Genomic DNA, 22,438 nt, shown 5'->3' on the forward strand with positions numbered 1-22,438 from the left:
CATATTTGGAGATATACATTTAGTTCCCGCGACCAAATCATTCATATAGAACGTGAACAACTGGAGCCCTAGCACACACCCCTGCGGTACCTCGCTGTCACTGCTTGCCAAAAATGATCTATTTTTTCCCAATCTTTGCTTCCTGTCTGCTAAACTGCTTTCTGTCCATCACGAGACACTACCTGCAATCCCTGGGCTTTTGGATTCTTAAACAAAAATTGAAACATTATTGATCTCTTAACAAGATCATAGTTTTTGGGGGTCTCATCTGGGATTGTAGCACAGCAGACAGGAAGTCCTCACTTAAAGTTGAGGTTGCATTCCTTAAAAACACAACTTTAGGTGAATCGTGGGTTCCAATAGGAATCAATGTTAAAGCCAGAGTTGGGTTCCTTCGGATAGTCCTCTCCTGGGAAAAATTAATATACAAGTTGAAATACTGTATCATATATGTGTAGCACTGCATTTATAGCTGAAATAACTTGTCACAAAAATACAGCACTAAATATAAAAGAAATACAATATATAAATTAAAACTTTAAAAAATACTTAGTGTCTGTTCGCACCTCTGTACAGCTACACAGTATTTAGATTGACCTGGCTCCACCCAGTGGCAGAAGTTGGTCAGTGCAGTCTGCAGCTGCCTGCACTAACCGTCCTCTGTAACTACATGGAGCCTAGGACTTAGTCCGAGTATACAAGCGAAGCCAGGAGCTGAGCCAGAAGCCAGGAACCACTGAAGAATGGACCTGAGGACTTGGCTAAGAACAGAAGCTGGGAGGTGAGAGGGAGGAGTCGTGGTCAGGGAGAGGGAATTATCGGCGATGGGGGGCGGTTGCGAATGGGCAAGGTGTGAGGGGACGGTGGGAAACAGTTAAGGCCAGGAGTTGGCAAGGCCTGAAGCAGGAGGAAGAGGGACTGCAGGCGAGGTTGGAAGCACTGGGGATAAAGTCATGCGAGTAGGCATGCCACAGAAGAGGAAGGTGGTGGCAAACAACACTAATGTGAAACCTGCAATGTTAAAACAGGTATACTGACGCTACTTTATTGACAAAGTGAAAGTAAGTCAACGTTAAGTGACTTTAAGTGAAGACGTACTGCACTAACTTCATAAATACTGTTGAAGAGCTCCTTTGGCCTTGGAAGACAAAGTTTATATTTGTGGAATGTCAAATTTCTCAAATATCATTAAAGCAAAAGCACACACTTAGAAATAATATCTTTAAAATTTGCTTACGATATTTTAGCTTCTACTCCAATCCCATGATGTCCCACTCATTTATTTTACTGTCTAAAAATTTTCAGCAGCGCTGACCCCGCACCAGTGGGAAATGTTCAGTGACTCACTGTCTAAGGGGGCGCTGTTGCCCACGCTGGCCCAGGTCTCGATCTCATTGATCCCCAAAAAGGACAAAGGTGCGACAGAGTGTGGATCTACCGACCTATCTCTCTCCGAAACATGGCACGAAAACCCTGGCAAAGCTCTGGCAAGGCGACTAGAGGGCTGCAAGGCTAGATGTGATCAATTAAGCTCAGACTGGGTTTGTGAAAGGAAGACCGCTAACAGCGAGCATCAGACGCCTGCTGAACGTAGTAATGACCCCATCCGGGGTGTCCCTGGACTCTGAGATAGACTTGGATCAAGTAGAATGGAGGTACCTCATAGAGGTGCTTGAACAGTTTTGGTTTGGAGAGGGATTAACCATGTGGGTGAAGCTCCTGTATAGCACTCCAAATACTTTCATTCGCATGAGCAATTGAGCGGCTGGCTATCGCCCTTAGATCGGCGGATTGGTGGACGGGCATCCGAAGAGCATAGAGTTTCACTGTATGCGGATGACCTACTCCTCTACGTATTGAATCTCCTGGCCAGCAGGGGAAAGATAACCAGATTCCTGAGAGGGTTTGGCGCCTTCTCAGGTTACAAACTTAACCTGGGTAAGAACAAAATCTTCCCGGTAAACCCCCGAGAGGGAGGAGGGGAGCTGGAGGAACGGCCGTTTAAAGTAACCCAGAGCAAGTTCAGGTATCTGGGGATCCAAGTGGCCCAAACATGGAGGAGGCTCCTCAAATGTAACCTCTCCAGCTTGGTGGAGGAGGTGAAGAGGGACCTGCAAAGATGGGACTCATTCCCTCTTTCGCTAGCTGAAAGGGCTGTGCTGCCTGGGTTCCTCTTCATTTTTAGATCGCTCCCAATCTTCATCCCCAAAACCTCCTTCAGCAAGATTGGCAAACTAATCATGACCTTTTTCTTCGGGCCTAGAATATGGAAGTCCATTTTACAATGAGGACGGCATGTGGGGCGCCTGGCCCTACAAAATCTTCTGTTCTACCACTGGTGGCCAACACGGAGAGGTTGAGTGAATGGCTAAGGGAACCAGAGCCAGATTGGATCCAAATGGAGGAGACCACCTGCATGGGGACCTCTCTCTGTCCGCTGGCCACCCCATCACTTCCGGCCCCCTACACTTCCGGAGCCCGGTTGTAGTGGCCACCATTAGGACTTGGAATCAGTTTAGACGTCATTTTCAACTGAGCAAGATGTCCACAGGGGTCCCCCATCTGTAATAACCGCAAGTTCGCACCGACAGGGATGGACGCTACCGTTGGGACATGGGGAAGGTACGGAGCAACGCTGACGGTAGTGGACGACGGGCACGGCTCCATCTCAACCCCCACCAACATGGACAGAATGAAGGCTACAGACAATCGAGGGAGGAGACCCCAAACATACCAGGATACAGATTGAGGAAATGAGAAACAACTCCTATTGCCAAGCGACAGAGACCCTAGTGAACCCTGATGGATTGTTCTGAAAATCAAACATTGTTGTACAAATGTAAATGCTATCCAGCGTTGGAGACCAGTCACGGCTATGGTGACAAGGAGGGGCCCTAAGCTGGCCGTTCAAATCTATGTTATTGTACGATACTTTGTGTGAAAGCCAGTCTTTTCCCCCCTTTTTTTTCTCTTTCTCTCCTCCTTGTTGTAACTGTTTTTTGAAATACCAATAAAAATATTTTCTCGAAAAGGAATGATATCATTGAAGTGAGTTGCAGCGACTCGAGCTCATCTACTGTGATGGTACCAAAATCAGATGGAACGCAACAATTATGTGTGAACTATAGGAAAGTCAGTGAAGTTAAAAAATCAGATCTGTGTCTTATTCCTCATTTGGAAGACTCTATTGAAAAGTGGGATAAGCAAAGTTTATTACCAAAATTAACTTACTGAAAGGATACTAGCAAGTACCTTTAGAAAATAGAACATACAGTGCAGAAGGAGGCCATTCGGCCCATCGGGTCTGCACCGACCCACTTAAGCCTTCACTTCCACCCTATCCCTGTAACCCAGTAATCTCTCCTACCCTTTTTGGTCACTAAGGGCAATTTTATCATGGCCAATCTATCTGCACGTCTTTGGACTGTGGGAGGAAACCCACGCAGACACGGGGAGAACGTGTAGACTCCGCACAGACAGTGACCCAGCGGTGAATCGAACCTGGGACCCTGGTGCTGTGAAGCCACAGTGCTAGCCACTTGTGCTAAAGTAAAGCCACCTTATTTCTAATGTTTATCAATATAAATCCTTTAAAACTACCTTTGTTTTGCAACAATATGCTGAAATAATGAACCTATAGCCATATTTAAAACCAAACTAGGTGGGGTTTCCCAGTTAACACATGCCAATGGCACTAACTGACTGCTGACTGATATTACAACCTTTACAATTTGCGATACATTGCAGCTATTACTATTTGTACTGCATTACAGCACTTCATGAATGTGGTATATTAACGTTTGTTAAATGTGATATATTTCAACACGTATGTGGTTTATTACAGCCCTTATTATGAATGGTATATTATACTTGAGTATATGTTACACCATTTTTATGCGTTGTATATTGCAATATATGTTACATATCAGAAAGGGCAAAGGAAGTTTATGCTTTAGTAATGCCAAATTTACCAGTTTAAAGTTCTTTAAGTAAATACCAGTTTAAAGTTATGCTGTTTGGAATGAAAAATGTGGCAGCAACATTCTAAAGACTAACCAACAAGACCATTTCTGGATTCAAGAATACATAGACGATCTGATCTGGGAATGTTCAATCAAACGTGGAAGGAGCATTTGAACAGTTAAAGGAATTGTTCTACCAACTACAGGAGGCTGGCTTGGTGATAAACTTGACTAACTTGAGTTTGCAAAAGCCCAAGTCACACTCTTAGGCCATACAGTTGGACATGGTCAGATGGCCCCTTGAAACATGAAAACGAAAACTATTGGGGAGTCCCCAATACCATCAACGGGGAGGAAATTCCTGAGATTTCTGGGCATGAGTGGTTTCTACAGAAAATCTGTGCCAAATTTCAGCAGTGTGGTTGCTCCACTGATTGAACTTTTAAAAAAGAATTGGAAATTAGACATCAGAATGTCAGGAGGCATTTTACAGTCTGAAAACTGTGCTAACCACCGTACCAGTTTTGGTAACACTGAATTATGTCAAGCAATTTAAGGTGGCCATTAGACCATAAGACATAGGAGTGGAAGTAAGGCCATTCAGACCATCGAGTCCACTCCACCATTCAATCATGGCTAATTTCAACTCCATTTACCCGCTCTCTCTCCATAGCCCTTAATTCCTTGAGAAATCAAGAATTTATCAACTTCTGTCTTAAAGACACTCAACGTCCCAGCCTCCACTGCCCTCTGTGGCAATGAATTCCACAGACCCACCACTCTCTGGCTGAAGAAATTTCTCCTCATCTCTGTTCTAAAGTGACTCCCTTTTATTCTAAGGCTGTGCCCCCGGGTCTCCCCTGCTAATGGAAACAACTTCCCTACATCCACCCTATCTAAGCCATTCATTATCTTGTAAGTTTCTATTAGATCTCCCCTCAACCTCCTAAACTCCAATGAATATAATCCCAGGATCCTCAGACGTTCATCGTATGTTAGGCCTACTATTCCTGGGATCATCCGTGTGAATCTCCGCTGGACCCGCTCCAGTGCCAGTATGTCCTTCCTGAGGTGTGGGGCCCAAAATTGCTCACAGTATTCTAAATGGGGCCTAACTAATGCTTTATAAAGCTTCAGAAGTACATCCCTGCTTTTATATTCCAAGCCTCTTGAGATGAATGACAACATTGCATTTGCTTTCTTAATTACGGACTCAACCTGCAAGTTTACCTTTAGAGAATCCTGGACTAGGACTCCCAAGTCCCTTCATAATGCACTTCAGCATTATGAATTTTGTCACCGTTTAGAAAATAGTCCATGCCTCTATTCTTTTTTCCAAAGTGCAAGACCTCGCACTTGCCCACGATGAATTTCATCAGCCATTTCTTGGACCACTCTCCTAAACTGTCTAAATCTTTCTGCAGCCTCCCCACCTCCTCCATACTACCTGCCCCTCCACCTATCTTTGTATCATCGGCAAACTAAGCCAGAATGCCCCCAGTCCCGTCATCTAGATCGTTAATATATAAAGAGAACAGCTGTGGCCCCAACACTGAACCCTGCGGGACACCACTCGTCACCGGTTGCCATTCCGAAAAAGAACCTTTTATCCCAACTCTGCCTTCTGCCCGACAGCCAATCGTCAATCCACATTAGTACCTTGCCTCGAATACCATGGGCCCTTATTTTACTCAGCAGTCTCCCGTGAGGCACCTTATCAAAGGCCTTTTGGAAGTCAAGATAGATAACATCCATTGGCTCTCCTTGGTCTAACCTATTTGTTATCTCTTCAAAGAACTCTTAACAGGTTTGTCAGGCACGACCTCCCCTTACTAAATCCATGCTGACTTGTCCTAATCCGACCCTGCACTTCCAAGAATTTAGAAATCTCATCCTTAACAATGGATTCTAGAATCTTGCCAACAACCGAGGTTAGGCTAATTGGCCTATAATTTTCCATCTTTTTCCTTGTTCCCTTCTTGAACAGGGGGGTTACAACAGCGATTTTCCAATCCTCTGGGACTTTCCCTGACTCCAGTGACTTTTGAAAGATCATAACTAATGCCTCCACTATTTCTTCAGCTATTTCCTTTAGAACTCTAGGATGTAGCCCATCTGGGCCTGGGGATTTATCAATTTTTTGACCTCTTAGTTTCTCTAGCACTTTCTCCTTTGTGATGGCTACCATATTCAACTCTGCCCCCTGACTCTCCGGAATTGTTGGGATATTACTCGTGTATTATATTGTGAAGACTGACGCAAAGTACTTATTCAGTTCCTCAGCTATTTCCTTGTCTCCCATCACAAAATTACCAGCGTCATTTTGGAGCGGCTCAATGTCAACTTTTGCCTCCCGTTTGTTTTTAATGTATTTAAAGAAACTTTTACTATCATTCCTAATGTTACTGGCTAGCCTACCTTCAAATTTGATCCTCTCTTTCCTTATTTCTCTTTGTTATCCTCTGTTTGTTTTTGTAGTCTTTCCAATCTTCTGACTTCCCACTACTCTTTGCCACATTATAGGCTTTCTCTTTTGCTTTGATGCATTCCCTAACTTCCTTTGTCAGCCATGGCTGCCTAACCCCCCCTCTGATAACCTTTCTTTTCTTTGGGATGAACCTCTGTACTGTGTCCTCAATTACTCCCAGAAACTCCTGCCATTGCTGTTCTACTGTCTTTCCCACTAGGCTCTGCTCCCAGTTGATTTTCGTCAGTTCCTCCCTCCTGCCCCTGTAGTTGCTGTTCCAAAAATTGATTTAGATTTGGATTTGTCACGTATACTGAGATACAGTGAAAAGTATTGTTATGCCTACAGTCCAGGCAGATTGTTGCATACATGAAAAACATAAGACATGCGATAAATGCACAATGTAAATACACAGACATAGGGTGAAGCATAAGGGGCGGGATCCGCCGACCCCACGTCGGGTTGGAGAATCGCCGGGTGGTGGGGGTGGGCTGCGATTCACGCGACGATGCCCCGACGCCGGTCTGCCGATTCTCCGGTGACCAGAGAATCGGTGCCATTGGCGCCGGAGCGGCAACCCCGGCGATTCTCCGGACGCGATGGGCCGAGTGTCCGCCAAGATAGGCCGAGTCCCACCAGCGCCGTTCACACGTGGTCCTACCCGGTGGGACCACGGCGGTCACGTTGCAGGGAGGGGCGCCCTGTTGGGGGAGAACCGAGCCCGGGGGGGGGGGGGGGGGGGGCGGCCTGGCCCACGATCGGGGCCTACCGATCGGTGGGTGGGCTTATCCTGGTGGGAGCCTATGTTCCTCCGCGCCGGGCCCCTGTAGCTCTCCGCCATGTTGCGTGGGGTCGGCGTGGAGAAGGCAATCCATGCACGAATTCGCGCTAGCCGTAGCGCGGACCCGCAGCGTCCGTTCTGACGCCGATATCGTCATCTGGAGCACCGTGAGGCTCTCCAGTACTATGCTGACCCCCTATGCAGCGCAGGATCGCTGATCCTAGGGGCCTGTTGATGCCGGCGTAAAACGCTCCGGCGTTGACGGCGGCGTCAACATTTAGCCCCAGGATCAGAGAATCCCGCCCAAGGAGTATGGTGCTGCAGCAGTAGAGAAGATGTGTGGAAAGATCAGTGCAGTCCGTAAGAGGGTCATTCAAGAGTCTGGTAACAGCGGGAAAGAAGCTGTTTTTGAATCTGTTAGTGTGTGTTCTCAGACTTTAGTATCTTCTGCCCGATGGAAGAGGGAATAACCCGGGTGGGAGGGGTCTTTGAGTATGCGGCCCGCTTTCCCAACACAGCTGGAGGTGTAGACCGAGTCAATTTCAAGTGACATTACCACTACACCACATCACTACCTGATTCTGCTGGCCAGCTGTGAGCAAAATGAGGTGGAAGGGTCAGAGACATTAGCATTCACCTCACTTAAATTGCATCCCAGTTTGGAATTTATTGTGGTTCGGCTATTTTGGGTTTCGGCCCTATTTCCGGTGTTTTGAGCCTAAGGAATAAATGTTGGGGCTTCCGGTTGCGGTGATGCCGAGCTAGCCGCACGTTTCGGCGGCTCCAGCTCCGACGGACCTTCGGGCTCTTTTAAGAGCCCCAACGGGGAATTTTTCGACGACGCGACCCGGTGTGGGGTGTGTGGGAAGGGAGTCCCCCCCGAGCGAAGAAGGAAGAAACCGGCGGAGGCGGCTGCAGCCCGAGGAATCATCGAACAAAAGGTCAGAGGGAGAGAAATACAAGATGGCGGCGGAGAAAGCGCAGGCGACATGGGGGCCTGAGCAGGATGAAATCGTGAGACGGTGCGTGGAGCTGCTGAAGAGGGAGGTGCTAACCCCGATCCTACAGGCAATTGAGGGGCTCAAGGAGACATTAAAGACCCAGGAGACTGAGCTCCGCGTGGTGGAGCAGAAGGTGACAGATATTGAGGACGAGATCCTGGGCCTGGCGGTTAAGACTCAGACGCACGAGGCACTTCATAAAAAGTGTACTGAAAGGATCGAGGCCCTAAAAAACAGAGCGCGAAGGAAGAACCTTCGGATACTAGGTCTCCCTGAGGGTGTGGAAGGAGTGGACTGTGGAGAGTACGCAAGTAAGATGCTAAGCTCGTTGATGGGAGCTGAGGCCCCTGCGGGCCCCATGGAGGTGGAGTGGGCAAATCGGATTCCGGCGAGAAGACCAAAAGCGGGAGAACCACCAAGGGCAATAATCGTGCGATTTTACCGCCTTAAGGTCAGAGAAGAGGTCCTGAGATGGGCTAAAAAGGTGCGGAGTAGCAAATGGGAGAATGCGGTGGTACGGATATACCAGGATTGGAGTACGGAGGTGGCGAGAAGGAGGGCGAGCTTCAACCGAGCCAAAGAGGTGTTGCATAAAAGGAAGCTGAAGTTTGGGATGCTGCAGCCGGCAAGACTATGGGTCACGTATCAGGAGAGACACTATTATTTCGAGACGGCGGAGGAAGCATGGTCCTTCATCAAAGAAAAGAAATTGGACCGGAACTGAGGGACTGATGCTGCAGGAAATGTTATTGTTATTGTTTTTGTTAATGTTACGGTGGAATTTAATTGAGAAGTAAACAGGGAAGGGGGGAGACATTGGGGAAATGTGAGCGCCGGTGAGGGGGGGAAAGACGGGACATAGTCGGAGAATGGGGAAGGAGAGGGGGAGGGGAAAGGGAGCTGCGCCATAAGAGGATCAGGTAAAGGGATGTTCCCGCGCCAGAAAGAATAAGGCGGGAAGACAGGCGCAAGGCGGATGGGAGTTCCCCCACACGGGGGGGTGGTCGAGGAGTGAGCAGGAGCAGCCGGGGTCAGTTGAAGTCAGCTGACTTACGGAAGTGATATGGGGGGAGCAATCACGCTAGATAGGGATCTAGCGGGGGGGGGGGGGGGGGACAACTGGGTTGCTGCTGCGGAAATCCAAAAGGAAATGGCCAAAGAGTGGGTGGGAGGGGATGGTGTGCGACGCTGGGGGAGCGAGCGGGAGCGCAGAGGCGGGATATGGGACTGGCCTAGAGAAGGTAATGGCTAGTCGACACGGGAGGGGGGCAGGTAGCCCCCTAGTGCGGCTGATCACGTGGAACGTGAGAGGCCTGAATGGACCGATAAAAAGGGCCCGAGTGCTCGCGCATTTGAAAGGACTAAGGGCAGACGTGGTTATGCTCCAAGAGACGCACCTAAAGGCTAAGGCAAGTTAGGCTAAGGAAAGGATGGGTGGGACAGGTGTTCCACTCAGGATTGGACGCAAAGAACAGAGGGGTGGCCATCTTGGTGGGGAAACGGGTAGCATTTGAAGCAAAGAACATCGTAGCAGATAGCGGAGGTAGATATGTAATGGTGAGTGGCAGGCTGGAGGGAATGGAGGTCGTGTTGGTTAATGTGTATGCCCCAAATTGGGACGATGCGGGATTCATGAGACGGATGCTGGGGCGTATACCGGACCTGGAGGCAGGAAACTTGATTTTAGGAGGGGACTTTAATACGTTGCTGGACCCGGCGCTAGATAGATCCAGCTCAAGGACCGGAAGAAGGCCGGCAGCGGCCAAGGTACTTAAGGGGTTTATGGACCAAATGGGGGGAGTGGATCCATGGCGATTTTTTAGATCTAGGGCTAGGGAGTTTTCCTCCTTCTCCCATGTCCATAAAGTGTACTCCCGAATAGATTTTTTTGTTTTGGGAAGGTCGTTGATCTCTAGGGTGGAAGAAGCGGAGTACTCAGCCATAGCGGTTTCGGATCATGCCCCACATTGGGTGGACCTGGAAGTAGGAGAGGACAGGGAGCAGAGAACACTCTGCCGATTAGATGTGGGACTGATGGCGGATGAGGGAGTGTGTGCAAGAGTGCGGGGGTGTATTGAGAGATACCTGGAGGTCAATGACGACGGCGAGGTCCCTGTGGGAGTGGTCTGGGAAGCATTAAAAGCGGTGGTCAGAGGAGAGCTGATCTCTATTGGGGCCCACAAAAGGAAAACAGAGGCCAAGGAAAGGGAAAGATTACTGGGGGAGATTTTAAGGGTGGACAGGGAATTTGCAGAGACCCCGAAGGAGGAATTGTACAGGGAGAGGAGACGACTCCAGACGGAGTTTGACCTTCTGACCACCAGAAAGGCGGAGGTACTGTGGAGGAAGGCACAGGAGAGGAGGTATGAATATGGGGAAAAGGCTAGTCGCCTGTTGGCGCACCAATTGCGAAAGAGGGCAGCAGCGAGGGAGATAGGAGGAATTAGAGATGAAAGGGGAGACACTGTGCGAAGGGCAGGAAAGATAAATGAGGTGTTCAAGACCTTCTATGAGGAACTGTATAGGTCTCAACCCCCAGAGGGAGAGGAGGGGATGCGGCAGTTCCTGGACCAATTGAGGTTCCCGAAAGTGGAGGAGCAGGAGGTGGCAGGCCTGGGGGCGCCGATTGAGGTGGACGAGGTTATTAAGGGACTGGGAAGCATGCAGGCAGGGAAGGCCCCGGGGCCAGACGGGTTCCCGGTGGAATATTACAGAAAATATGTGGACTTGTTGGCCCCGTTGATGGCGAGGACGTTCAATGAGGCCAGGGAAGGGGGGACTCTACCCCCGACGATGTCGGAGGCGACGATATCGCTAATTTTGAAGAGGGACAAAGATCCGTTGCAGTGCGAGTCCTATAGACCTATTTCACTATTGAACGTGGACGCCAAATTGCTGGCAAAGGTACTGGCATCGAGGATAGAGGACTGTGTCCCGGGGGTGGTGCACGAAGACCAGACAGGGTTTGTAAAAGGGAGACAACTGAATGTTAACGTGCGACGACTATTAGGGGTGATAATGATGCCCCCAGTGGAGGGGGAGGCAGAGATAGTGGCGGCAATGGACGCAGAGAAGGCATTTGATAGGGTGGAGTGGGAGTATTTATGGGAAGTGTTAAGGAGGTTTGGGTTTGGGAATGGATTTATTAGCTGGGTTAGACTTCTTTATGGGGCTCCAACGGCAAGCGTAGTTACAGGTCGACATAGATCGGAGTATTTCCGATTATATAGGGGAATAAGACAGGGATGCCCGCTGTCTCCATTGTTGTTCACGTTAGCAATTGAACCTCTGGCCATGGCGTTGAGAGACTCCAGGAAATGGAGAGGGGTGATTAGAGGGGGAGAAGAGCACCGAGTCTCGTTATACGCGGATGACCTATTGTTATACGTGTCGGACCCAGCGGGGGGGATGATAGAGGTTATGCGAATTTTGAGGGGGTTCGGGGAATTCACGGGGTATAGGATAAATATGGGGAAGAGTGAATTATTTGTGATACATCCAGGGGACCAGAGTAGAGAGATAGAAGGCTTACCGCTAAGGAACGTGGAAAGAAACTTCCGATACCTGGGGATTCAGATCACTAGGAGCTGGGGAACCTTGCACAGAATTAATCTGACACGGCTGGTAGAACAAATGGAGGAGGACTTCAAGAGGTGGGACATGCAGCCTCTATCGCTGGCGGGCAGGGTGCAAGCAATTAAGATGATGGTCCTCCCGAGGTTCTTATTAGTATTTCAATGTCTCCCTATACTAATCACCAAGACCTTTTTTAATAAAATAGACAGGAGCATCACGAGCTTCGTGTGGGCAGGGAAAGTCCCGAGAGTAAGGAGGGGGTTCCTGCAGCGTAGTAGGGACAGAGGAGGACTGGCACTACCGAACTTGGGTGATTACCATTGGGCCGCCAATGTGGCAATGATACGTAGATGGATGATGGAGGGTGAGGGAGCGGCGTGGAAAAGACTGGAGAGAAAGTCCTGTAAAGGGACGAGTTTAGAGGCGCTGGTGACGGCGCTGCTACCGTTCTCACCTAAAAAGTTTACCACGAACCCGGTGGTGGCGGCAACACTGAATATCTGGGGACAGTGGAGGCGGCAGAGAGGGGTGCGGGGAGCCCTGGTGGGGTCCCCTATCAGGAACAACCATAGGTTCGCCCCAGGAAGAATGGATGGAGGATTTCAGAGCTGGTACCAGTTGGGAATTAGGAAGGTGGGAGATTTATTTATAGATGGGACTTTTGGGAGCATTGGAGGAAAAGTATAAGTTGCCCCGGGGAAATTTTTTGCGATTATATGCAGGTGAGGGCGTTTACTAGACAACAGGTGAGGGAATTTCCGTTGCTCCCGACACAGGGGATACAGGACAGGGTGCTTTCAGGGGTGTGGGTCGGAGAGGGCAAGGTGTCAGAGATTTATAGAGAGATGAGGGAAGAGGGGGAGGAGTCGGTGGGCGAACTAAAAAGAAAGTGGGAAGAAGAATTAGGGGAGGAGATAGAGGAGGGTATGTGGGCTGATGCCCTAAGCAGGGTAAATTCCTCTTCCTCATGCGCCAGGCTTAACCTGATTCAATTTAAGGTGCTACATAGAGCACACATAACGGGGGCAAGATTGAGCAGGTTCTTTGGAGTGGAGGACAAATGTGGGAGGTGTGGCGGGAGCCCGGCAAACCACGCACATATGTTTTGGGCGTGCCCGGCACTGGAAGGGTATTGGAAGGGAGTGACGGGAGTGATTTCGCAGGTGGTGAAGGCCCGGGTCAAACCAGGCTGGGGGTTAGCTCTATTTGGAGTTGCGGAAGAGCCGGGAGTGCAGGAGGCGAAAGAGGCCGATGTCGTGGCCTTTGCGTCCCTAGTAGCCCGGCGCAGGATCCTACTCATGTGGAAGGAGGCGAAACCCCCCGGACTGGAGGCCTGGGTAAACTATATGGCGGGGTTCATTAAACTGGAGCAGATAAAGTTTGCCCTGAGAGGATCGGCTCAAGGGTTCACCAGGCGGTGGCAGCCATTTCTCGACTACCTCGGGGAACGTTAGAGGGAAGACAGATGACCAGCAGCAGCAACCCAGGGGGAGGGGGGGGAGGGCTTTAGTTTAGTTTAGGTCAATAGATAATGGGGTTTTGTTACTTGTGTATCGTTAAAAATCTCTGTTTTGTTATCGTTTCGTTTGCTTTGTAAGAGGGAAAAATTGTTGTTTGGAAAACATTTTCAATAAAATAAATGTTGGCCAGCCAGAAATCACAGGAGAATTTGCTCCTTAAAAGGTTCTTGTCCTGAAAAATTATAAATGCTACTGACCTATAGATGGTGCTGTTAGCAGTGCAACCAGACTTTCTTAATGAGATTTTAGCTACTTGAACAAATCCGATAACTAGTTAAAGACACCTTTAGATTGTTTTATTTATTGTTGAAATGGTGCTTGTTCTTGGGAACCATTTCCGAAGTGGAATGATCATCGTAGCACTTAAGGTCAGCAGCCCAGCATGCTTTGCCGAGGTTGTTTCAATAATGTATTCTGTCAGAGCCTCGGCAATCTCTTAGAACATTTTTGTGACTTAGTTATTAGAGGGTGTAATTTTATTTCTCTTCAATATTTATGTTCCCAGACACCAGATCACCAAATCAGAGCTTTGGAATGCAATGGACAGATCCAGTAAATCGACAGGAGCGGACGGAATTTGCGGGCAGTACCCCTCAACAAAGTTTAAGTAGTTACAACTATGTTCCAGACTACTCTGTACGGCTATTAACTGACATCCAGTTTGTGAAGGTAAAAGCTTGCTTCTGTGTTATGATCCTCCTGAGAATGTTGTTTCAGCTGATTCATTGTGTGGATGCATAGTGACGGAACAGTGCGTTGCCACAGTTGTGTTAGCCATGGCAACCGGTTGACCACTACATTCCCATTAATGGAATAAGAACATAAGAGGAGCACGAGGAGGCCATTCAATTCCCGAGTGTACTTTGTGGGCTGAATGGCCTCCCTCCCCACTGTTGCGTTTTTATGATTCTACGAGGCACAAGTGTTACAATCCCAGTTGCTGTTACAATTGGACAGAAAAGTCCCAGAACAGAACCCTGGCTCAAAAGACCCCAATTTTTACTTTGTTTAGAAAACGTGGAGGAACAGAGTCATAGGACTGCCAATTAGTCTCCAACGATGAAGAAAACAACATTTATTAAACCCAAAGGTTTACAGGATATTCCTTCACTCACCCCTTATCTTTACAAATGTAAAGTTTTCTAGGATAACACAGGCTACGCAATATATCTTATGATATAATGTTCGCTATAAATATACAATCCCTGTAGCCCAACAGGCTCAGGTATGGGCAGACAACACCCCACTCAAGTGATCTTCTCTGGGTTCTCCTCAAATTTCCCCCAGGTGATTGTCACGTGAGTGTTTTAAACTCTGCTTTTGCAGACTCTCCATGTGTTGGTCTCTATCCTAACATTAGCTAATATTTTGAGAGAGGAGGCGATCAAATGGGATAACATTGGGACAGACAGTAATTTACAAAGACTCTAGTTGAGATTTGAAGGCAAAAATTATTATTAGTATGAGTGTTATATGAGCATTAGGACAGTGGTTAGCACTGCTGCCTCAGCGCCAGGGACCTGGGTTCGATTCCTACCGTGGGTGACTCTGTGTGGAGTTTGCACGTTCTCCCCTTGTCTGTGTGGGTTCCGTCCTGGTGCTCTGGTTTCTTCCCACAGTCCAAAGATGTGCAGGTAAGGAGGATTGGCCATGCTAAATTGCTCCTCAGTAGGTGGGATTGCAGGGATAGGGTGTAGGAGTGGGCCTAGGTGTGCTCTTTCGGAGGGTCGGTGCAGACTCAAAGGGCCGAATGGCCTTCTCTATCATAGAATCATAGAATTTACAATGCAGAAGGAGGCTATTTGGCCCATCGAGTCTGCACCGGCCCTTGGAAAGAGCACCCCACTTAAACCCACACCACCGCCCCCATCCCTATAACCCAGCAACCCCACCTAACCTTTTTGGACACTAAGAGCAACACGGGGAGAACGTGCAGATTCTGCACAGACCATGTTCCAAGCCGGGAATTGAACCTGGGAACCTGGAATATAAGGATTCTATGATTGTTCAGTTTCTCATACTGCCTCCACCATATATCTTTGTGAACCTGCATGCTAGGTGTGTTAAAATGTCCTTCCAGGTGTACTGAGCAATTTACTTGTACTTCTTTGAATTTAGTGTCGTGCATTCATTGCTTATAATGCGGCCGTCTCTACATTGGGGAGACCAAATGCAGACTCAGCGATCACTTTGCTGAACATCTTTGCTCAGTGTGCAAGACCCTGACCGTATGATCGCTTTTCCTTTCATTTATGCTTATGATTCTTTCCTCAGCCTGAGGCATCTTTCGATTAGGCACTATACAGCCTTCTGGTCTCAACATTGAGTTCAGCAACTTCAGATGATGATTTCTGTCCTCCATTTTGAATTCCCCCCCCCACTGGCAATTGTCAGTCTCTATCTTGTTCTCATGCTTTTGCTTTCAGGCAGCACTGATCTTTATACTGCTATTGACACCTACTCTGGCCAATGCTTTGTGTCATTACCATCCCTTTGCCTGGTGTTCCATGACATCTTTGTCATTCAATCTCCCCTGCCCTCTAACTTATCCCTGCCCCCCTTTGCTCCACTTGCCAGTGTCCCCTTTCTCAACAGTATAAAACTGATCGCCGCCTTGCCTCTATTCAGTTCTGAAGAAGTCATATTGGACTCCAAATGTTGACTCTGTTTCTCTGCCAACAGATGCTGCCAGTTCTGCTGAGTTTTTCCAGCAATTTCTGTTTTAATTCTGATCCCCAGCATCTGCAGTATTTTGCGTGTCATAAAGTTACTTTTTGTTTTTGTTCAGATCACGAGGATGCAGTATGCAAATGCAGTAACAGCAACCCAATTGGAGAATTCTCCCCAGACCCCTGAACCTGATATGGCAATGACCGAATCAACAAGTAAAGACCCAACGACTAGCATATTTACCGAAACCACTAACTTGTCCAATGGGAAGAAACGTGTGATTCGTAAGTCTCCTTGATGAGAATTCAGTGTAGCTTACTTGGAAGCCCTGAGTCCTTAAATGTGCATCTAGCTTGGATGTGTCAGTGCATTAACAGACTTCAGTGCCAAACGTTTTGGCCTTTTTTAATTTATGAAGGAAAAATGGAGATTTAAGATCAGCTAAACACTCTGCATTAACTGAAACGAGCTTGTTCATTTGCACCTGAATTTATGGCTGCTGTTGCTACGGTATTTGATATGAACCTTTAAACTTCATATCTATGACCATACAACTTTGGTTGTTTGCCCTCCTTATAGTCCACTGTACCTTAAACCCTGCACTGACTCTTCTTGTTTATGTTTACAATGTCTACGGCCTCACATGAAGCATTAAAGGCTGATGAACAGTATCTGACTGAAGAATGCTGATTGCAAACAAACCCTTGGAATGCTGCATTGCAATTCACTAGAAAGGTTGTGCTTTTTTTTAATTTCTGTCATGAGTTGTATTTTTTTTGCCATTTCTAACTTTACCTAACTGCATGATTTAAAACAAAAACTATTTCTGCACATTGTGTTTATACTAACATGGTAATGAACAGTTGCTGAAAGTTTTCTGTTGTAGAATGGGAAAGCACTGTCAGCTGACTTAATTTGCTAAAGATTCCGCTCCCCCCACTGCAGCATAAAACATATGGTACTGTTCATTCTAACTATTAGTGGACAGATAATGACTCTATTTTAACTATGGTGCCAACCTTTGGACGTTGAGATGTTTCTAAAGATGTCCCTCTCTCTTGCTAATGGATTGCTCCTTAATCTGTTCACTAAAATTTATTGTCTTGTGTGATAAGTTATGTGATTGAGTGACACTGTGTGTTGCGGGAATTCTACAATTATTACATATTTTAGTTTTGCACAACTGGCGGAAGTTGCCACACTTCAGCTGGTTACAGTACAGACTTCAATTTTTAAAAAAATATTTATTGAATGTTAGTGTTTACTTCAGTTGTGACATTTATTGAGAATTGCCACTGTATATTTTTCTATTGCTTGATTCTATAATGTTTGTGCACTTTTATTGGTGTTATTGACATGAAATCCCAGACTAATGTTAAGGACAGTATTTCATTCTTTCAGATAAGCATAAATGAAGTCAGATTAAATAAAATTAAAGAAATTTAATGGCCCTATTTACATGAAGTCAGTAATAATGATTTTCTTAGTTAATTAGTTTGCAATCAATTCACAAGACTGGATAAATGAATTGATTTATAGCTTACATCTGTTACAACATTTTTGGAATAAATTACAGCAATAAATTACAAACATAATGTAGAATTGCCGTATCTACATTAGAAAGTGCTGCATCCACAACAGATAATTCTATTGATTGATCAATGTCTGTGTTAAACAAACTCAATTTATTTATTTTAGTAAGTAGCTTTCAACACCATGTAAATGCAAAGCAGCTGTTTTTGACAAATGAGTTTTATTGCTTAGTTTATCAGTTAGTTTTCAGAATGAGGTATATTGACTTATTCCTTGATCTTAATAGTGTTTTGGTTAGGAACTGTCATCTCCTATTGTGTCACAGTGATGAGAGTTAGCTGTTCAAGCATCAAGTTTGTCTCAACTGCTAATTTACCTCTGTAAAGTGACATGATTTCCTCAATGAACATATCTGATATTACACAGGCATTGTATAATGGAAATTCTGTAATTTTAAGGAAGCTTATCTCCTTTACTTGCAGTTCATTGTTATTTAAAATGAATTACTCCCCCTATTCTAAATCTTTTAAATATTCCAATCCAACTTTGAAATATTTATTATGCGTTCTGATTGATTTCCAAGTTAATATTGTTATTTTTTGCCTAAATTTAATTGACTTTTGAGCTTTGATGCATTTTTACAGCTTGTAATTAGTAACAAGTCAATAATGTTAGCTGCAATCAGCCACACCACTATTCCCAGGCAGAATAAAGGCGATTAGGCAATTCTCCTGTGAATCATGTCTGGGGATTGTCAGGGCTGTAAATGACTGGGATTGACTTATGAATCTGTTTGCTTCAGTTTGTGGCAACACTTTTATAAAATAGTTCCTTTTTACTGTAAAATACATTGTTTGGCTGTAAGTCTTGATGTCTGTAAGTCCGGCCACGGCCAATCATTGGCAGCGATAGTGTTGTCTTTAGACATTTTTACCTTTCCATTTCTTACACATTTCCCTATTGTATCGCCAGGTAAAAGGACCATGTGATCTGCACTCTTCCCCACTGATTATTGTGCATTGATTGATTGATTGCACATTCATCAGTACATGGGAGTGTGCCTGACTTCTTAATATTTTATTGCTGTCGGTGGCGAAAATGTCTCACCTCTACTTGGTACTCAGTATGATGGCTCAATTTAGAATAGACATGTTTTGTAAAATGGGGGCATTAACCCATCCTTCTACTAAACTCAACAACCCCTGCAGGGTCATTGATTTAAGTGACCTACACCACTGCTCCGTGTGATGTGATTGTAAATCTGGTGATGCTGTTGAAATCTCACAATGCAAAAGGGAGGTCCCCAAGCCATTCATTGTATGTGAAGATAAAGGAGAAACAACCAGTTCTTTAACTTAAGTTCCAGTTCTGCTGCACGGTCATTGACCTGAAACATCACAGATGCTGCCTAACCTGCTTAGTGTTTCCCAGCATGTTCTCTTTTTATTTCCAATTTCCAGCTTTTGAAGTATTTTACTTTTACTCTTGAAGTTCATTCATTTTGGAAAAATGCATGCAAATTAACAATAGGGATATCAACTTCAAAGGTGGCTATTTTTGATTAAATATATACTCCAGAACTAGTTTTAATCAGGGTGGCAGAAACTTCCCAACTTGTTACCCAAGCTACTACTGGTGGGATATTGTGGTCGGTGCGATGACGGTGTGTTGAAACACTCTGGAGTTTTTGGCAACAGTCCATTTATATTTTCCTCTTCACATTTCCTGCTGAGTCAGTGCAAGAAGGTGTGACTCGAGAAGTGATAATTTGTGGAGAGTGCAAGAGGTGAGTTGCCTGGGAACTCTTCCCAAGCTCCTGCCTGTCAGAAGTCTGTAGCCCAAGAAAGTTTAAAGAGAAATTGAGCATTTTCAAAGTGACAGTGGGAATAAGAAAAGGGAGAATGACCCAGAGTGCTGACAAAATAACGTTGAGTTTAAGGCATATCCTATTATATTTATGTCAGGATCTTGGGAGTAATCTTATTATAGTTATTTATTTGAAGATTTGTCTGTACTCTTTTTAATAATTTTCTGCTCACCAGGTGAAATTTGAATTCAATAAAAATCTGGAATTAAAAGTCTAATGATATGGAGATGCCGGCGTTGGACTGGGGTGAGCACAGTAAGAAGTCTTACAACACCAGGTTAAAGTCCAACAGGTTTGTTTCGAATCACTAGCTTTTGGAGCACTGCTCCTTCCTCAGGTGAATCTGAGGAAGGAGCAGTGCTCCAAAAGCTAGTGATTAGAAACAAACCTGTTGGACTTTAACCTGGTGTTGTAAGACTTCTTACTAAAAGTCTAATGATCACCATGAAAACCATTGTCGATTGTCGTTAAAAGTCCATCTAATTGCTTTAGGGAAAGAAATTTGCCGTCCTTACCTGGTCTGGCCTAAATGTAACTTCAAATCCACAGCAATTGACTCTTAACTGTCTCCTCGAGGGCAATTAGAGATGGGCAACAAATGCTGGCGCAGTCTGCGACACCCTCATCCCATGAACAAATTTAAAAACATTTTGGCTAGGAAGAAATACCCCAAGAGTTGCAAATTACCACAAATACTTAATGATTTCCACTGGTCCCTAATGTAGCCATTAGCCTTGCAAAAATAGCAGTCAGCCCTCAACCTTCCTGTGATTTTTGAAAATTGTTGCATCTGCACATTAGTTACCAATTAAATTTTGCCTCCCAAAGTCGGGATGAATAATTAACAATGTACAGTACCTTTAGCGATGAGATTTACGTTCTTGTCAATCACTCTGTTAGAAATGGTTTTCTTTTAATCCGATCTTTCTCTCCCTCTCTTTCTGTACCTGATTTTACTCCAATTCACATTATTTCCTTCTCCCTCGTTTCTCTTTCCTTCTCTGTCCTTAAATTCCATTGGTTTAAATGATAGACAATTGGCCCCGTTCAGCAAGATCCCAGATATTCCATTGCGTTGTCATCTCTCCCTTCCAGCAATTTTCAGCGCAATCATTTCCGAGCTGATGGGGCGTGCTGCTCCGGCAGATTCTGGGACGATATTTATGTCAGGATCTTGGGAGTAATCTTATTATATTTATTGATTTGAAGATTTGTCTGTACTCTTTTTAATAATTTTCTGCTCATCAGTACCCCTAAAATAAAGATGGAGCTTCAACGCGGGGGATGCATGTGAAGAGGCCTTTGGGTGGGTGCAGAGTAGGTTTACCAGAATGGTATGAGGGATAAAAGGTTTGTCATGTGGAAATACTGGAGAAGCTGCAATTGTGCTCCTTAGACCAGTGAAGGTGAAGGAGAGCTTCAGTGCAAGTGTTCAAAATTATGACAAATTGTGAGAAACTGTTTCCATTCCGGGTGGATCATTTACCAGAGGACACCAATTTGAGAAAATTGGCAAAAGAATCAGAGGGGACGGGGCAGCACGGTGGCACAGTGGGTTAGCACTGCTGCCTCATGCCGCCGAGGTCCCAGGTTCGATCCTGGCTCTGGGTCACTGTCCGTGTGGAGTTTGCACTTTCTCCCCGTGTCTGCGTGGGGTTTGCCCCCCCCCAACCCAAAGATGTGCAAGGTAGGTTGGATTGTCCATGCTAAATTGCCCCTTAATTGGAAAAAATGAATTGGGTACTCCAAATTTTTATTTTTTTTAAAAAAAGAATTAGAGGGGACACGAGAGAAACTTTTAATCAGCAAGTTTTTATAATCCAGAATACATTGCCTGAAAGAGCGATGGAAACGGATTCAGCTGTAACTAAGGGAATTGGATATGTATTTGAAAAACAAAAGGATTGTAGAGCTTTGGGGAAAGAGGGGGATGGTGGGTCAAACTGGATTGCTCCTTCAGAGAGTCAGTAAAGATACGATGGGTTGGATGGCCTCCTGAGGTGCTGCAAGAAGGTGTGGAAAGGTTTCACATGAGGATATCTATGAGGGTTGTTGCCAGCTTGACTTGTAGGCTTCGACTGAGCTGGTGAAGGCACATGGGAAGCAAATGATTACCAAAGATTTGGGGTTTGAAACAAAGTTAGGAAAGATGAACTACAAAGGAAGGAGTGTGAAAGTGTAGATTGTGGGAAAGAAAGGAAATAATAATGCACGTTAATGGAGGAATAGTAAAAGAAAAATGTTTTGGGATGCACAATGAAACTTCTAAATCGAGAGACTTACCAATTCTCAAGCTCTACTCCTTTCAATTGTGTTTGGTATGGTCTTTAGTGACCGGTATAAGTAGTGGTAGCTACTCATGGTGAAATTACTACCTTTGCTTTCATTCATTAGTGCTAATCTCAGTATCCACTGTTTTATCAGTGTGTCCCATATTCATGATTATTACACTTTAAGAATCGTATTACATAAAGGTTGAATGGAAAGGGAGGTACCGATGATGGTAGGAACATTCTGTGGTGATGTGAACTGGCAGTGTATAAAAGCTGGCACTTTTTAAAGAGTTGAGCATAGTGTTCTAATGTTCACATTTAGAAAAAAAGATTGGGGATGGGGATGGGGGGGAGCTGTGGTAATTCAACCCAAGCATCAGAGGACACATCTCAATTTAGTGAGAACTTGATGTTACTTAATTTGCCTTTGAAGTACTACAGCCTTTTCAAGACTGATTTGAAGGGCTGAATGCCACTAAATATTTTCATTTTGGAATGGAAAGTTTGTTTGGGGATGGGGGCAGCGGCCGGTGGGGTGGGGGGGGGGGGGGGGTGAGGGGGTGAGGAGGAGAGTCAGTGAAGGAGTGGGATGAATATAGGGTTCTCCAATGGCATTACAATTTTCCTGTCTGAATTAATTATGAAATGGCCAGCTTCATAAATGGTGATTTCCAAGGCAGAGTGTGCCAAAGATTAGTCTTTGAAAACATTTGTTTAGTGTAGAACCTGCAAGCCAACAAAAAGGACATTTACAGATTGAAAGTGAAAAGTTGCTGATACAGTCTACC

General features: G+C 45.6%; 1 protein-coding gene and 1 long non-coding RNA gene across 4 annotated transcripts in view; one reads left to right on the plus strand and one right to left on the minus strand.

Moving 5' to 3' along the window:
* Positions 1-22,438, plus strand: part of cnnm1 (cyclin and CBS domain divalent metal cation transport mediator 1) — an 85,084-nt gene that overhangs the window by 45,987 nt on the left and 16,659 nt on the right. The window contains exons 6-8 of one of the 3 annotated variants that reach the window (XR_011935570.1): positions 13,813-13,976; positions 16,096-16,261; positions 16,627-16,712. Coding sequence is in view for 2 of the 3 variants with exons in the window: in XM_072479600.1 (XP_072335701.1) it covers positions 13,813-13,976; positions 16,096-16,261; positions 16,627-16,667 (371 nt within the window). In the remaining variant the exon portion in view is untranslated. Of the gene's footprint in view, positions 1-13,812; positions 13,977-16,095; positions 16,262-16,626; positions 19,645-22,438 lie in introns of those variants that run through there. The other 2 variants (XM_072479600.1, XM_072479599.1) reach the window with 2 other exon arrangements.
* The window catches only part of LOC140393297 (uncharacterized), a 75,916-nt gene that overhangs the window by 19,851 nt on the left and 33,627 nt on the right, over positions 1-22,438 (minus strand). The window lies entirely within an intron of this gene.

Source organism: Scyliorhinus torazame, chromosome 16, assembly GCF_047496885.1.
Source record: "Scyliorhinus torazame isolate Kashiwa2021f chromosome 16, sScyTor2.1, whole genome shotgun sequence".
Classification (NCBI taxonomy): Eukaryota; Metazoa; Chordata; class Chondrichthyes; order Carcharhiniformes; family Scyliorhinidae; genus Scyliorhinus; species Scyliorhinus torazame.